Raw genomic sequence first — 18244 nt, 5'->3', positions numbered from 1 at the left:
AGGAAGAGGAAGTATCACTTTTAACCTTCTATATAAACCTCCAAGTTGGAACATATCATTCATCATATATAGAAGCAAAAAGTAGTAGATGTCTTCTTCTAACTTTATATAGCTCTATATATAGGTCACAAAGAAAGAAGGATATATAGTTTTGGCACAATGGTAAGAGTTTTTTATGGTAAGATTAGGATTATAAATTTAAACTCGTAAAAATAATCATTTGCAAAAATATAACATAAAATTGTGTATAACTGATTAAAATATGATCCATTCGGCCTTCTTTAAACCTCGCACACATAACAGGAGCTTAGTCATGTGTTAGGTTCATTTTTGTTGTTTCTATCTTATATTTATTACAGATAACAAAATAAGTTCACTTCACTTATCGAGAAATTAAGAAAAAGTGACAGAAGAGAGTGAGCACACATAGTCTAGAATGGAAATTCCATGCTTAAAGCTTTGCGTGCTCGCTCTCTATCTGTCACACACCAATCCTTCCTCCTTAAAAAACTAAGCTCACACTTAACTGTTTGTTGAGTTTTATATATGTACGATATTGTACATCTTGAATTTGATTTTTATATATTGACAAATATATGTAAATTTTATTATATTGTTAGTTTTTTTTAATTTGTCTTAAGTCACCTACTTTGTTTTTACCATTTTCACTTATATGAATATATTGTTATTATTCATGATTTTCTTTCAGATAATCTGCTAGTGTAATAATTATTTTATCAGGTCAGTACCATGTATATAGAAGTTAATTAGTAGTGCATGAATGTGAGCTGTTCAAGTTTGAAGCATTCATTTCATTTATTTATTTATTTTTTAAAAAGTTTATATAAGCCATTTAAAAGAAGCATTTTTCATGTATTTTAACAAATTATTTTGATTCAGTATTATTATTAATTTATTATTGTATGTTGGACACTAGTATATAGTATGTGACATCTTCTCTTTGACTTTCCTTTAAGGATTATTCATTTCCTAGATCATGAGAAAATTAGTTGGTCTCAAAGTCAATGATGAGAAATATAAAAGGGAAAACATTTCACTTTTTATGTGCCTTAATTGGTGAGTTCATTATTTTGTATTTTGTATTTAATATTGGAAAATTGTATTTAAGTTCAAGTGCAATTATTTAAACTAGCATAGCAAGAAATGAAAGCAAACATAAATTTCTATCATTGTCTATTTCCTTATCTCTTCAAGAATCAATCAACCAAAAAACAATCAATAAATTAATGTACCAAAGTATATTTTTTAGATTCTCTTTCGTCTCTCTCTATGTGTGTGTGATCGAGTTAGTTCGTACAAAATCAACTATTTATCGCATACTTATATAGTTGTATTCTCCAAGTAATATAAATATTAGATAACTTAAATTTTGATATTATTTTATTTTCACTTTATCGACTACGAGATGATACTATTAGGTGCACTTATTAATTGTTTTTAAATGATTTTTACGCCGTAATATTGCATCCCCATATAACCTACAATGAAAAAAAAAACCAATATATTTTTTTTTGTACAAATTTCGTCAGTTTAATTATTGTATACCTTGTTCTCACTAAATACGTATACATTATATGTTAATTATATACGAAATATACATCGCCGATCGTTATAAACTATTACAACAACAATAATATACCTAGTGAAATCTCATAACTGAATTTAGAAAGGGTAGAGCATACACAAAATTTAGCCTTGTCTCAGAAAGGTAAAGACTTTTTCCAAGGAACCCTCAACTCAAGGATTAAAAATATTAAGATCCTTCTTTTTTAATTTTGGTTGACAATGAAGTGATTTTATAAAAAAACAATATTAATGTTGAATCTAGACAAAGTGGGCCCAGAATGACCATTGCACGTCTTTTGGGCCGTGTTATAACGACCCAATCCATCTGATGGCCCAAATGTCAAACTTTTTAAATAACTGAAAATTAACCCCAAAAGTCTCCAAAAAATATTTTTCTTCTCACTCTCTGTTTGGAGAAAAATGAAAGTGAAGGTTGACGGAGATACTGGTGGTTCTCCGGCGCTGGCGACGGCGAATATAACGGTGGCGGTAGCAGTTAAGAGTGATGAAGGGAGAGGAAGTCAACGTGCGGTGAAATGGGCTGTGGAGAAGCTGTTGCCTAAAGCGAATCGCTTTGTTTTCATTCATGTGATGCCTATAATCACTACAATTCCAACTCCATGTAAATTCTCTTGCATAGTACTTTTATTTGAAAATTATATGTTAGTATTATAGTCTATTGTGAGAAATATAGGTAAGAATTGAGTGTTTTGGGAAGAAAAAAAATAGTATTTGAAGTTATGTTGTGATTGGACATGCATTTCACTTGGTAAAATGTTAGTGAGAGAATTTTGTTAAAAACTTTTTTTCCAAGTTTGGAGTGAAAAATTAGCACCTAAATTGAACAAATGATAGGTCAAGATCATGTTGTTCATTGGGAATTGAGTAGGAGAAGTTAATTTTGATTTCATGTTATCGTGGAATTCGTGATCAAGATGGATTGCCTTTACGTGATCAACGAACTCATACTAATGCTAGGAGTAGTAGGGGTTGCATGTGGCCTAGTGGTCAAGGAAGTAGGTTGAGACCATGTCAAAATCTAGCAGAGATGGAAATACTAGGTGATTCCTTACCGTCTTTCCCAGTTTTGGTAGATAGAGTTATCTGGTATCTGTTGCCAGTGGGTCTGTTGCCAATGGGAGGGGCAGGTATTCCGTGAAATTAGGTGAGGTTCGTGCAGGCTGCCCGGATACCATAGGTACAAAAAAATGGTTTGGAGTGAAAAATTAACACAATGTATAACCAAACAGGTTTTTGAAAAATAAAACTTGAAAAAAGCAAAAGATAAAATAAAAATAAGTCCAAACGTGTAAATTAGAGAACTCCTAATGTTCCTCAAAATAAGACAAGCTTATTTATCACTATTGGCTGGAAAAGAGCGGAATGGATATAGTATTCATATGGCATATCCAAACTAATTGTTGATTGGGATTAGTTGATTGATTGAGTAGTATGTTGGGAAGGAAATTCAAATATGTGTACTTCTTAATTGTTCAAGGAGAAAGATATTACCTTTGAATTGCTTTGCTTTTTCATGAAAGTGAGCTGATTGATTGGATTTTTGTGAGGTAGTTGAGGCTGAATTCCTAGTTTTAGTTTGAATGTACAAGTTGCTAATTTTTTTTGTTTTGTCTGTTTGGTAATAATGTCTATGTCTGATCAATATTATAGCAGGAGAGTACATTCCTGTTGATGGGCTTGAGGCCAATGTGGTGAAACTCTATACAGGGGATAAGAGGGCTAAATGTGAAGAAATCTTTATCCCATTTAAGATTTTATGCAAAAGAAAAAATGTAAGCTTTTTTTTCTTCTCCTCCTTTGTGTTTTGGTTTGTTGAAGTAAGTTAAATTTTCAGGTGTATTTATGTCTGAACTTCCTGTAGGTTGAGACTTTGGTGCTGGAAGGGAATAATCCTGCAACAGTGCTCCTAAAATATGTAAATGACTCTGGGATTAAATGTTTAGTCTTGGGTTCTTTCTCTCCCGGTTACTTTGCCAGGTATGTAGGATCAAGATGACTCTGGGATTAAATGTTTAGTCCTGGGTTCTTTCTCTCCCAGTTACTTTGCCAGGTATGTAGGATCAAGATGACTTGGATATTGATTTATCACTATTCACACATTATATTTGCTGGTAGGAGTTTTCCATTTGTAATAATATCAAGGCCTTGTTTTTCTAATATTAAATTTCATCAAGAGAAAATGGAAAAATGAATTAATATATTCATTGAATCCGTCGGGACTGACAGGGCTCGAACTCGCAGCGGTGATACTATCTATGACTAATGAAAGCACCTCATATTCTTTTTGGGATGTCCGAAGATTTGTTACCCAAATTGTACTTCATAATTCTAAATGTCGCTTAATGTCCATTTAGCAGTCATGTTTTCTTTTTAGAGTACTAGGCTCTCTAATCTCTGGCTGCAACTTGACCTTTTCTGATGATGATATTTTTGGTAGAATAAAGTAATTTTTCCATGATTTGGTGGGGATATCTGATTTCCAGTCGCTAGTTGTGCTAAACCTTAGATCAATTTTTACTAGGAAGCTGATGGGATCAAGTGTGCCATCAATTATCCTCAAGCATGCTCCAGATTGTTGTGATGTTTATGTGGTGTCCTCAAATAAGCTTATGACAAATTCGTTAAATCCCTTGTTGGCTGCTGGTACATTGAAAATCTTTTGGTCTCTCAATCATTTGTCTTACTTCCTAAAGTTCTCTCTGTTCTGCCGTTCAGGTATAAGCAGCTTCTTACTTCTAATAAGTGCTTGTATACTGTGAAACAGAAGGTGGCCTTTGTACAATCAATAAACAACAATCCAGTGCATCTTCTGCCTCTGCAGAAAGTATTTTTGATAACAGATCATCGTCGGTTGCAGCTAACCATCTGAATTCTCTAGAATTTGTCCATGGGAACTCTTCTAGTTATGTCAGTCCTCAACACAGAACTAATCGAAATCTGGAAGATGTGACCACTGGTCTGGAGGCAGTCAAGGGATGTCATTCTTCCACTTACTCAGAACAGGTGACTTGATAGCTTTTCTCTAATGTGTTTCTTCAAGTTCCTCGTAAAATTTTCATTTTTTTATCTTTAAAATGTCATTTTAAAGTATAACATTATTTAGTAGAATAAAATCTATATATGTTGATGTTGATGTGGTACTTTTATCATGGCATTTCTGTTTATGTGCAGTTAGACATTCAGGATGAAGTAGAGAGGTTGCGCCTAGAATTACAGGATACTTTAGCAATGTACAATCAAGCATGTGAGGACCTGACCCATGCCCGGAACAAGGTAAAGCTCTTTATCTGTTTACTTTACCTCAAATCATTTGGTAATCTGGAAGTGCTTGTCTTACATACTGGAAACAACTAATATATGCTACTGATTAGAATCAAGATCTCGATAATCTAGCTTAGTTCCATGTCAATGTTAATGGCTTTAGAACATTAGTGAGATATGGTAACTCTAGTAAGCAAGACACTGATGCCTCCCATCAGGAACCTGTCCACTTCTACCAGCAAGCTCTGACATTACCTTGCACACTGTCTTTCAGGTCCAGTTATTTTCTTCGCAATACCTTGAAGAGTCTGAGAAAGTGAATTTTGCCAAGAAAAGAGAAGAAAATCTAAGGAAAATTGCTGCTGAAGAGAAGGAGAAGCATATTGAAGCTGAGAAGGAAGTTGAGATGGCAAGAAAATTGCTTTCCAAAGAGGTTTATGAGAGGCAGATAGCAGAGTTGAAGGCTCTTCAGCAGTCCCTAGAAAAAAAGAAAATTGTTGATGCACTATTATCATCTGATGGCAGGTATAGAAGGTTTACTAGAGGAGAGATTGAGGTTGCAACCGATTACTTTTCCGAGTCTAAGATGATTGGTGAAGGGGCATCCGGGAAAGTTTACAAAGGCGAGCTTGATCACACCCCTGTTGCCATCAAAGTTCTTCATTCCAATGCATCAGCAAAGAAAGAGGAATTTCTAAAAGAGGTGTTTCTTCAAGCTTTAGTTGTTTTCTCTTTCATTTCAAGTTATGCAATTTTAGACATGCCTCCTGGCACTGAAAAGTTACACAGTGTGTAGTGGAAAGACCCCTCCACCTTCTCAACCAAGAAGTTGGAGGTTCGAGTCACCACGGAGCAAAGTGAAAAAAAGGGCCTCTATTGACTCTTTGGTAGGGGGATGGAGTTTACCATATCAATTAATAAGAGAGGAACAATCCCCTTTTGTATTCCTAGGTGCCGTAGTTTATAGTCTCAAATGCCTTTGTAGTATAATTATAAGCTCATAACAAGACTTCCAACTTCACACCTTACATGCCTTGCCCTTTTTCCTGAGAAGTCACCAATCAAAGACCTTTTTGAATATGTATAGTCCCTTCTCTGGTAACAGGAGTCGTTTAATTCACCAATGTAGACCGACGTCATCTCACTAATTTATTTCTTTTTCGAAATAAAAAAATAAATCAGATAGGCTCAAAATACCATTAACATTAGACATGGTTTTCAATCTGACCGTTTGATGCCGTACCATCACATTGGCACATGCTATTCTATTTGTCCTTCTAATTCTCTTCACGTTAAATAATTTGTTTATTCATAAGCATTCTTAGAAACTCTCCACAGCATACATAATGTATTTGATCTATTATTTGTTTCAGGAATATATGGATTGTTTACCGGATATAATTAGTCCCAAGTCTAATTGTAGACTTGTAGTCGTGTATAGCAGATATATTTAACTTCTGTGGAAATAATAGTAATCATTTGTAGGTGGAGGTTCTTAGCCAGTTACATCATCCACACATTGTTTTACTGCTCGGAGCCTGTCCTGAAAATGGTTGCCTTGTTTATGAGTATATGGAGAATGGAAACCTTGAAGATTACATTTTGGAATGGAACAGCAAACCATTATCCTGGTTTTCTCGAATCAGGATACTTTTTGAAGTGGCATGTGCTCTTGCATTCCTACACAACTCAAAGCCTGAGCCGATTGTTCATAGAGATCTAAAACCAGGAAATATATTGTTGGACAAAAATTTTGTGAGCAAAATAGGAGATGTAGGTCTAGCAAAGATTATATCAGACGTTGTACCAGAAAATGTTACAGAATACAGGAACTCTGTTCTTGCTGGCACCCTTGGTTACATGGATCCCGAGTATCAAAGAACTGGCACACTCAGACCAAAATCTGATCTGTATGCTTTTGGAATAATAATACTTCAATTATTGTCTGCTCGTCGTCCTAATGGCCTTATAATGAAGTTCGAAAATGCTGTAAATAGTAATTCATTGGTGGATATACTTGATAAGTCAGTTCCTGATTGGCCATTGATTGAAGCAGAGGAGCTAGCTAGGATGGCGCTAAAATGCTGCAAGCTTAGATGCCGAGAGAGACCTGACCTCGAGACTGAAGTTCTTCCACTTCTGAAAAGACTTTCTGAATATGCTGACATGCATACCAATGTAGAGAAGAACCTTATCCAGGCACCTATTCCGTACTTATGCCCGATCCTTCAGGTGAGAACAGGAAATTCCAGAGGATGACCTAGTCATTTCTAGTGCAATTTTTGTGCATGCATCTCATTCTGCTTTCTGCTCTTGTTATCATGCAATATTTTTGCAGGAAGTAATGGAAGATCCACAGATAGCAGCTGATGGCTTTACGTATGAGCATAGAGCGATAAAGTTATGGCTTGACAGATACAGTGTATCACCAGTGACAAAACATAGACTACAGCACAAGCTGGTCACACCAAACCGCACATTGCGACTTGCTATACAAGAGTGGAGATCAACATTCAGCATCGTTCAGATAAAGAAAAACTAGTGATTGCTGTGGATAGTTCAAGGTAGAGTCGTCGCATTTCCTTATTTCTTCAACCAACCTCCACCGTACTTTCAGTGCAAAGGGTCAAAACATTCATGATGATATCAAGCCAAAAAGGAAACTAGAGAAACCACAAGAAAAGTAGGAAAAGTAATAGGGCTGTTGTATACACAAGTGCCTTGAGAGCAAAGTCGTCAAGTGTTATGTTCATATACATTACCTGAGTGTACATTAGAAACTGTAATCTTTTGAAGTATTGTATAGTTCCTGATTGTAGGAAACCTGTAGAAAATGTGTATAAAATGTAACATAATTCTAAGAGTGAGACCATACATTCTGATTCATGATTTCTTGCAGTAGACATCTAAAGTATTGAGGATATGTGATTAGATATGACATGACACAATTTTAGCTTACCGTGAGCATGACCTTAGATAGGATGTTATGAGGACATGGATTACGGTAGAAGGTTAGTAGTTAGTTGAGCGTTGACTCATTTTTCCGTACATACTAATTAGTTGTAGTGTCTTGTCCTTCGATTTCTTTGTTTCTTGTACTTCGATTATTGTAGTGTTTTGTTGTAGTTATTGCTCCTTTTTTTAGACTGCTTTGTCATGCTCCCTATAGTGTTTTTTCATGGCTTCTCCACTTCTTTCATTTCTTTTTTCGAATGGCTTTGAATTGCTTTTCCTTGAGCCGAGGGTTTATTGGAAACAATTTCTCTATTTTATAAGGTAGGATAGGGTTTGTACACTCTACCCTTTCGAGATCCCATTTGTGAGATTACACTGAATATGTTGTTGTGAACGACTCTGAAATATATTCTAGTTTTTTGTAAGCATAAAAGTAGAAAGTTGTTCAGGATTTCTCTATCCACATATTCTAACATTAGCGAAGCCAAAAATTTTACTAAGGGTGTTTTGGATTTGACTTGTATAAAAAGTAATATATGTATATAAAAAGTAAATTTGACTTGTATATATAGTATAATTTTCTTTATACTTTGTATTATTTTCAATGAGAAGTGTTAGCTAACGACCCTTCACTCTATGTGGCTACGCCACTACCTGCACCAGGACATAAATACCCTATTGAAACTTCACTATTCCTTAGGTCCTTGGGGCTACGAAACTAGGCTATTCAAACCAATCCGAGATTCTTTAACCAGAAAGAATTCGGTTCAGATGTAGGACCTTTTCAATCGTCGATTAAACGTAAGGTGAAGAAGGCCTACTTTCGAAGGGGCTCGAGTCATAAGTGAGATACGATTCTGAATAGGCTAAAATTCTAACCTTCATGACCTACAGACAATCAATTGTTTAATCTGTCAATAATTTCTTAAAAAACTTGGTGCACATCTTACCAGAAGGAAGAGCAATACATGGTAATTAATAATAAGAAATGTTAAGATATAAATCCCTTTTGTTTATTTGTTCCAATGTTAATGTGTTTTTACTACTTTTTGGTTGTAAAAAGCTAATGGGAATTATCATCGGGCGTTATTTGCAAGTTATTTAACATGATTAAATAATATAATAAGATGAATATATATATGTTAATTAATCATGATTAAGTATAGGATTATTTTCTATTAGGATAGAATAGACCCGCTATTGGTATAATGTTACTTCAAACGCCAGTGTTCAATGAACTCAAAAGATCAATCGAATTACACTTAGAACTTATTGCTTGATGCAGAAAGTAATGTGCAGAAATTTAGAGAGTATTTCAGATGTTTCGTAAGTAAAAGTCTGAGGAAACATACATGTATTTATAGCCAATAAAGCGTAGTCTGAACATGTTGTGTTGCGCTTATTAGATAAGTCACAATCTATTCAGTGTGAAAATGTGTTGTTAAAATTGCATTCTTTCTCAATCTGAGGAAACATACAAATATTTATAGCCGACAAATCGTAGTGTGAACATATATTATTGTGTCTTATCGAAAAAATTACAAAATGAATCATTTCTCCAGCTATCTTTTAAAAAAAATATCTATTCATTTCCTATCACCCCCGAGACCCCATCTTCCATCACATTTCACCCGTGTTTTGTTAGATTACGTTTAAATTCTTTTATTATAATATTATTTTATTTATTTATCATACATTAAAAAATAAGTTAGAAATTCATTTAAAATATTTTTCTTTGTACCAAACACATCTGTTGTTTCAACTTTAATTTCAAATTTCCTATTTTCAATTTCACTTAAAATATTTATCCAAATACATGAGATTTAAAGTAATTTAAATTAAATTTATTTTTTGTTTATCAAAAGTTTCATAGTGTTATTAATTTTCCATATCAAGTTTGCTTAACTTAATCCATTTTCCCTATTTCGAAACGTGGCCTTCTATGGCTTTTATTCTTAACAACCGCGTATTTCTCTTTTTAATATTAAAACCTTCACTTAAAATTAGCATTTTAGTCCCACAAAGATATATATATTATGATTTTGGTCCTCGTACTCTTTGGTTAAGTATATTTAATTTTAATTAATTAATATGCACACTTTTGAGTTTTGATAACAATATATTCAGTGTAATCCTATAGATTTGAGTATTGGAAAAGTAGAGTTTACACAAATCATACCTTTACCTAAAAAAGATAAAAATGTTGTTTCTGAAATATTTCGGCTTGCAGGTCGTAAAACTTCACAAATTTAACGATTTATTAAGTGGTAAATTATTCAAATTATTAATGTATTATGTTTTATGTTACTCTTTATAGTTCAAGGTAATTTAATTTAAAAAATAATCTTAATACTACCACATACTATTTGCTTTATGAATGTATCAAAATATACTTTTTAGTTAATTGAAAATTAGGTAGACATTTGGACATAAAATGTGATATTTGAGAAAAGTAGTATTTGAATAAAAACTAAAAATGATATTCGATAGTTGTAGTGTATTTAGACATATATTTAACTAAATTTATTTTATTTTTGAAATTTTATGAGTGAAAAGAAGAAAGTTTCACATGAAAAATTAGTCACACAATCACTTTTCCAAACTTGAAACTGGTCGAAAACGACAACACCTAATTATCTATTAGCCTTCTATCATAATTAAAAATGGCGTGTTCTCTTAATAGTAGTATTCAGTTATCATGTATTATTATTACATGTTGTTGCATTTTGAAACTCATTGAAAATGACAACACTCAACTACTTACTACTCTTTTCTCACAATCTTTTATCACATACTTCTTTTTTGAATAAAAAATCTGTTAAAAACAATCTGAATACATTCTACCCTCCCCGAAATTTCACTTATAAAATGCCCAATCCACCGTCGACTTTACCTCCCACCCACTCACTCCAACCCAACCCCCTCCTTACAAGTATCTTCCTTCACACCGCGTAAATTCCTTCAGCCCCTTACCCTTCACCGCGTGTATTAAAATTCTCTATATATTTTACTCCATTTTCATGTCCTCAATTCATTATTTCTTTGTGTGTTCACACACTTTTCTTCTTTCATTCATACTTTAGAAAAATCTTCAAATACTTTCACACCTGAAAAAAAAAACACAGATAAAAATCATTATTTACTTGTTTTTTTTAATGGAAATCTCTGCTTTCTCATTTCCTACCCAAGAAGATTACAATTCCTCCCTCAGTTTCCTTCAAGAACTCGACTTTCTTCCTCCTTGTGATAATCAATCCATGTCGAAAAAGAATAAAATTAATGATTTTGATCACAACCCAGTTGAGGAAATCCTAAATAAATTTCTGGGTCTCGAAAATGAAACATACCCAGAATCAAATTCAGTTGAAAATCACACCCTTTTTGATTTCAAGAAACAAAAAGTTGATTTTGACATGAATGATCATGTGGTTGTATCTGGAACGAAACGTGTTCGTGAAAATGCCGCTGAGAAGGAGAAGGAGAAGGAGGATACTTCTTCTGAGCAACCTTTACAGCAGAGGAGATTATGGGTGAAAAACAGATCAAATGCATGGTGGGAACAATGCAACAGTCCTGATTTCCCAGAAGAGGAATTCAAGAAAGATTTTCGTATGAGTAAAGCTACATTTGATTTTATATGTTGTGAATTAGAATCAGTAGTGACTAAAAAAGACACAATGCTACGTCTGGCGATACCTGTTCGCCAGCGTGTAGCTGTATGCATTTGGAGATTGGCTACAGGGGAGCCACTCCGTGAAGTGTCTAGGCGATTTGGGTTAGGTATATCTACTTGTCATAAGCTCGTGCTCGAGGTATGCACAGCTATAAGAAGTGTGTTGATGGCGAAATTCGTACAATGGCCTGATGACATGAAGATGGAGGAAATTAAAGTTGAATTTGAAATCCTTTCGAGGATACAAAATGTGGGTGGATCAATGTACACGACACATGTACCAATTATTGCACCAAAAGAGAGTGTCGCGAGTTATTTCAACAAAAGACATACTGAGAGGAATCAAAAGACTTCTTACTCAGTTACAGTACAAGGGGTTGTTGATCCTAAAGGGATTTTTACAGATGTTTGTATTGGATGGCCTGGTTCAATGACAGATGATCAAGTCTTGGAAAAATCAGCACTCTACGAAAGAGCAAACAGAGGAAATTTAAATGATATTTACGTCGTTGGGAATTCTGGATATCCATTAACAGATTGGATTTTAGTTCCATTTACTCACAAGAATCTTACTTGGACACAACATGCTTTTAATGAGAAAGTTAATGATGTTCAGAAAGTTGCTAAAGAAGCATTTATGAGATTGAAAGCAAGATGGAGTTGTTTAAAGAAAAGAGCAGAAGTGAAACTTCAAGATTTGCCTGTTGTTCTTGGGGCTTGTTGTACACTTCACAATATTTGTGAAATGAGAGGTGAAGAATTAAGTCAAGAATTAAGGTTTGATTTGTTTGATGATGAAATGGTTCCAGAAAATGTTGTGAGATCAATGAATGCTATGAAGGCTAGAGATCAGATTGCTCACAAGCTATTACATCATAATCACTCAGGGACTAGTTTCTTATGATTAATATGGAAATTCAAGATTGTGTTAACATGTTTTAGAGGTTGAATATCTAGTTCTTTATATTGTGATTTTTTGGGGGTAATTCTTTCTCCATGGCTTATAGAAGTCATGTTATAGAATAATTTATTATTAATCTTCATAGAAGATTTGTTTTTCTATTTTCAAGTATTGCATTGTTTAGGACATGGATGGGACTCAATTCTTTATCAAAGAAATTTGGCAAAAACAAATGGAAGTTTCCCTCGTGGTTATTCTTATCAGTATTGTTATTATTACTTTTCTACTATCTTATTTTTTCGATTTTCTTACTACTAGTTGTTTATTTTACTTTGATTATGCTTCAATTAATCTATTATTTGTTGTTTACACTGTACTTTTCTCCTTTGTTTTTAGCATGATTTCTTCATTGGTGTGTTTCTTCTCGATACTTATTTTTTACATGAGTCGAGGATCTATCTGAAATAGTCTCATTATCTTATCAAAGATCCGGGTAAGGTTGTCACCCTCTACAAATCTCACTTGTGGGAGTACATCGCATAAGTTGTTATATATTAAAATGTTGCCGCATCTATATTGAATCTTTCAAAAAATATAATACTTCTGGAGGATTCGACACGCACTCATCGAGGCTGATTAATGAGCATAATCTTAAATCAAACTCATGGGCAAGTAGAGTTGTGACATCATCATTTGTACAAAGTTTTGTATTTATGTAACTAACCCTAACTTTTAACTTGATCTTGTAAGTTCCTAGTTACTAATTAACATTTTCATTGACCTCATTAATAGTCTCATGGCCCATATTGGAGGACTAGGGGAGCAAATGAGGTTGACTTGCTTCATGTTTGGATTTCAGAAAATGACACCTGCAACCGACAACATGTTGACTGCATGACTTGTGGAAAGTGTCTCTGACTTTATGCAATTATAAGGTAATTACTTCTAATTGATTGAATAATAACACAATCAGAATTTTCAGTAAAGAAATTTAAAATACAAATAAGTAAATAGACATAAAGAAATTTTGAGAATCAACCTTCAGTACTGACGAAGGGTGCCAATTAACTCTCTTGGACAAGAATAGCTCCCTGCCTGCTTGTGAAATGAACTAGTAATAATCGTTCAACATGTTTGATTTTCCATATACACTTTAATTTAATCTCAACTTGGCATAATAAGATGCACAAGTTTAACTTAGGCATAATAACATAAATATATGTTTTAATTTGACCTCAACTGACAATTAAATATTTTATTTTTGAGAATGCACATCTAAAAACCTTAATTCGTCTTTACTATACTATCTGAAAATTTCAACTTACAAAATAATAAACATCTCTAAAATTTATGTGTTACACCAACATTGGCTATCCACGAGACACAATATAGATAAATTGAAGTATAAATATACATTCTTAAAGTTAAAATATTGAGTAACCAAAGTAAGATCATGTTAAATTAAAATGTCTATCTATATATTATCTTTTTAACCTACATAGGTAGATAACTTCCATAACAAACTAAATATACATTAATTTTAAGAAAAATGGTTAACTTCTTTTGTGGAACAATTGATAGTCTATTTTTTCCACACGTAATGCTTGCATCATGATGATATAACAACTAGTATTGTCTTTTTCCTCAAAATCTGTTGACCCTAGAATAGACTGACATATGTAATTTTGGTTGAAGTTGACTAAAATTGATAATTATCCAAAAATAGACCAACTGCTTTGACAGTCAAAGAAATATTTTTTTAAGGATTCCAACTGTCATTTGACTGCCTCATTTCTTATCTTGTAGATGGTCCCAACTCCCAAGTACATAAACCAAAACTATTCCTTCAAGTGAAAAGGAAAAAAAGAAGAAGTTAAATTTGCTCTTGAAAAGTGTGAAACAGAGTAGATTTATCCTTGATTAATAAAGAGAAACTATTTATAAGCATCTATTTTCTTATTTTTATATTCTCCCTGTTTTAAATTGCTACTTCGTGTTTGCTCCGTGACACCATACATTGTTTCAATGAGAAGACTATTTAATTACTATTTGATATCATCAAAGGATATAGATATTATCAGAATGTATAGATATCATGACCATCACAATATATTTATAGATACCATCAGAATATATATATATACATACACGTTCTAATGGTATCAAGGATGAAGAAACAGTGATTCAGTGAATTGAACAAGGGGGCAGACGGGTAAATAGTTTAAATCGTGGGTCCAACTCGAATAAATAGTTTGGGTCAGATCTAATTTGAGTAAATACTTTACCTAATGCATCCAATTTGTGTAGTTTTTCCATTAATAATTAGAGTCAAATAAGCCTTTACTGAAATTAAAATAGGTTAAGTTTAATCTTATTTTTGAATGGTGAAAATTTAGCACTCGATAATGTGTTACATGTTTGTAATCAACATTATTTTTTTAAAAATGAAGGAAAAATTTGAACATTTCCTGAACATTTCACATAGTTCAAAGACAAAGTTGAATCTTCCTCAACTTTTCTTCCTTCTTCTTCCTTGTCTCTCTCCATCATCATTGTCAATATCACTTCCACCACCTCTTTTACCACCAACAGAAAATGCCCTAAACAACTTAAAATGAACATAAAATTCTATTTTAATACAAGTGGGGTCAAAGAAAACGAAAGAGTGATTGACGGAAGGTAGTGAGATGAAGAGAGAAGGGGCGGAAAAAAAATCAAAATTAGGGTGAAGATTCAAATTTATCCTCCGTTTAAAAAATAATTCTTAGGTGTGGAATATGTGTCATCACCATGTGCTAAGCTTTCGTCATTTGAATGTACGGACTAATTTAGTCCATTTTAATAGCAGCAAGGAGGGCACATTTGATGTTACCTATTATTAGAGAATAAATCTATTTCATTTCACATAAGTTAAGGCTAATTTTACCTTTACTCCTCGAGAAAAAGAAAGAAAGAAAGTAAAACCAAACCAAATCCTACTTATTGCATAGTTGATCTCAAATTGTGGGCAAAGTTCTATCCAAAATTTGTCACTAAATTGTGCAAAATGATCAAATTTGCTCAATATTAATAGTTGAGGTCAAATTTGTTATTATGGTTGCAAAATGCAAAGTATGGTTAGATTTGACCTTATTGATTAACGATTAAAGACTAATCTCCACCATTAATACATAATTTAGAAGCAAATCTGACAATTTCACATAATTCAAAAGAAAATTTAGATATTTTCCCAATTTCTAAATCATAAACCATACAAATACTTCCTTCATGCACACTCAATAATTCCTAACCCGAAGACCCTTTTTCCATTGTTCGTCTTGATTATAACAATTAACACTCGTCTATTACATTCTGATTTATCATAACATCTCTCTATTTCTCATTCACATTGCTGCTATAACACTCCCTAAAAACGTTGTATATGATGTTTTAATTCTCGATGAAAATGATATAGCTTTTGTATTTTGGATATAACTTTTCATAGGATGGTCCAAATTAGGTGATTCAAATTTCTGAATAACCCCAACATCATTACCTACAATTTTTGTGCAGACCATATTTTTATTTTTGGAGATTAAGTAGGTCAAATAAATTAATTGTTGCAAGACATAGTGTTGTGATGAAATGGAGTATTTGTAGAAGAAATCTAATTCTTGAACGACATGAAAGTAGACTTCTAGAGCAACAATTTATATGAGACACCAAATCCTAATGAGGAAGTTATTTTGTTCAAATGTAGTTTCGAAAAAAGGTATTTCGTTAAAAGAAGGTTCATCTCACTAACCATGGAAAGATCTAGATCCATTTGACATTACCCATGACATCACAATCTTCCATTAAATTTTCAGGTTTTTCTTTATAATTATTTTAATTATTGTTAGATCCCTCTTTCACACCTATAAATATCCACCTAATTTTATCATTTTGTTCATCAAGCTTTCTCAAGCAACTCTTCTCTCTATATACACTCCTTTGCTCATTCTCAAAATATAGTTTTAGTTTTTAGTAGTGTAGAAATACTATTCCGGTGATTCATATACTCCAGGTAATATACAAAATGCTCCGGAAAGGAGAAAAGGCTAGGATTCAAGAGTGTTTTAAGTCTTTAGATTCTAAGTAACGCTTCGGATTCCAGGTATGTAAGGCTTCAATGAGAGTATTCCTTCCACTCTCATGCCTAAAGTATTTTGATTATATGATAAATTATGTTTATTTTTTTAAGCTTTACTCTAAGTTATGTGGGTGTTTATCCATGGATTCTTTCACCCATGTAGTTCAAAACACTTTCAACTAAATCTCTTGATTTTAAGTAAGATTTTTTTAAGGGTAAATTCTTATTTCTACTTAATAGCATGAATCATGGTTAAACTAATGATTATTGGTCTATTTTGATGCAAAATGATTTCATATGTATGAATTGATGGTTTGCAAGTGTTTTCTCTATTTAGCTCTTTAAAGATTTTTGAAATTCATGGTGGGTTGTTTAAAGCATAATTTTTAATTGATGAATTTCAAAATATTTATATATAATTTCATTTACATTCATGTTTAAAAGTTGAAGTGATTTGAACCCACCTAGTTTTACTATGTTTTCAATAAAGTTTGACTTGAAAGCTTTGACTTCAAATGAATGTTTATGAAAGCAATATCTATGATCAAAAGGGAGTCTTATGAAATGAAAGAATGATGAAATGATATGAATGATAGATTCTTTATGAAATAAGAACAATTCTTGCATATTTGAATTACCAAATGTTTTATTGAGCTATTTTACCGAATATGATGTTTTGAATTCCCAAGCTATATGCTATGACTATTTTGAAGTATTAAACTATTCTGTGGGATTGACTTAGCACCGAATGGGTCATTGAGGTGGGATTCGGTAAGGGAATCCTAGTAGCAACCCTTTGTCTCATTAACTATGTGCCAACATATGAGCCATTGTAGGCTTAGGCTAATGGATCCACAAATAGCCCTTAAAGTTAAAGTTAAAAAAATGAATGAAGTTGACGGAGTTCTATCTGAAAAGTAGTCCCTCGGCCAACGTAGGGGGTTATGTTAGATTCCATGTAATAGCTCGCATGATCTTAAATGTCGGTTATGGTCATCTTCCCACAAATGAATGTTTTAAAGGATATCTATATGATTGATTATGTATGCATTGAATTATGTTTCGTATTACATAAATGTTTTAATGTTTCCTCAATGTTCATGCATGCTTACATACTTAGTACATTCAAAGTACTAATGCATACTCTTTTGCCTACATGATATCACCATGTATGGACTAGTGCTCCTCCTCGTTCTCCTCCATGTGGCTAGTTGAGATTTCATTTGAATACTACTTTTGGTGAGTTCCCATGTTCCGGAAATAATACTCCTTTATTTTTCTAGCTTATGCTATGTTGAGATCTTTAGACACTTACTATGACATTTCTTTCTATTATGATTGAGGGTGAGCTAGGGACTTGTCCTAGCCCCGTTAAATCTAAAAGTTAGAGGTATTATTGGACATATGTAAGTTGAAGATTTACTATTATGATTTTCGCTTGTTTATTTATTGTCATTACCTATGAAAGACTAAAAGAATGCTAAGAGGCTTGTTTGAGTTCCTCATTCGCCATGTCACGTCTAGGTCCTAGGCTTGGATCGTGACAGCTACATTGCATAGAACGTGCCTTCATTTTACATAACACAAAAGTTTTATCATCGGTAGATTTAAAATATTCGAGCTTTTAGAAAAATATTTATTTGAAATTATTCAAAAAGGTAATTAAAAGACGAGTTCACCAAAGTTGTAAAGTTGGTTCAACATTAGTTGGGATAAGTTTATGAGTATTTTTTAA

The 18244-nt window shown here is 32.9% G+C and overlaps 2 protein-coding genes across 2 annotated transcripts; both read left to right on the top strand.

Moving 5' to 3' along the window:
* The first annotated feature begins 1808 nt into the window (after positions 1-1808).
* Positions 1809-7790, top strand: LOC129870928 (U-box domain-containing protein 34-like). Its single transcript, XM_055945803.1, has 9 exons — positions 1809-2209; positions 3259-3380; positions 3470-3585; positions 4130-4251; positions 4373-4611; positions 4780-4881; positions 5144-5572; positions 6355-7101; positions 7208-7790. Exons 1-9 carry the CDS (start codon positions 2008-2010, stop codon positions 7409-7411), a joined length of 2283 nt encoding a protein of 760 aa, XP_055801778.1. The 5' UTR covers positions 1809-2007; the 3' UTR covers positions 7412-7790.
* A 3071-nt stretch (positions 7791-10861) lies between these two features.
* Positions 10862-12661, top strand: LOC129871653 (protein ALP1-like). Its single transcript, XM_055946608.1, has one exon. The coding sequence runs from the start codon at positions 10980-10982 to the stop codon at positions 12399-12401; it is 1422 nt and encodes a 473-aa protein (XP_055802583.1). The 5' UTR covers positions 10862-10979; the 3' UTR covers positions 12402-12661.
* Positions 12662-18244: the final 5583 nt, after the last annotated feature.

Source organism: Solanum dulcamara, chromosome 10 (genome assembly GCF_947179165.1).
Source record: "Solanum dulcamara chromosome 10, daSolDulc1.2, whole genome shotgun sequence".
In the NCBI taxonomy this organism is placed as follows: domain Eukaryota; kingdom Viridiplantae; phylum Streptophyta; class Magnoliopsida; order Solanales; family Solanaceae; genus Solanum; species Solanum dulcamara.
The sequence above is the reverse complement of the archived record's forward strand: the minus strand, read 5'-3'. Positions and strand labels throughout refer to the sequence as shown.

Coding starts and splice junctions, on each gene's coding strand:
- LOC129871653 (XM_055946608.1), top strand. CDS start 10,980: ATGGAAATCTCTGCTTTCTCATTTCCTACCCAAGAAGATTACAATTCC.
- LOC129870928 (XM_055945803.1), top strand. CDS start 2,008: ATGAAAGTGAAGGTTGACGGAGATACTGGTGGTTCTCCGGCGCTGGCG. Junction 2,210..3,258: donor CACTACAATTCCAACTCCAT/GTAAATTCTCTT, acceptor TCAATATTATAG/CAGGAGAGTACATTCCTGTT. Junction 4,612..4,779: donor CTTCCACTTACTCAGAACAG/GTGACTTGATAG, acceptor GTTTATGTGCAG/TTAGACATTCAGGATGAAGT.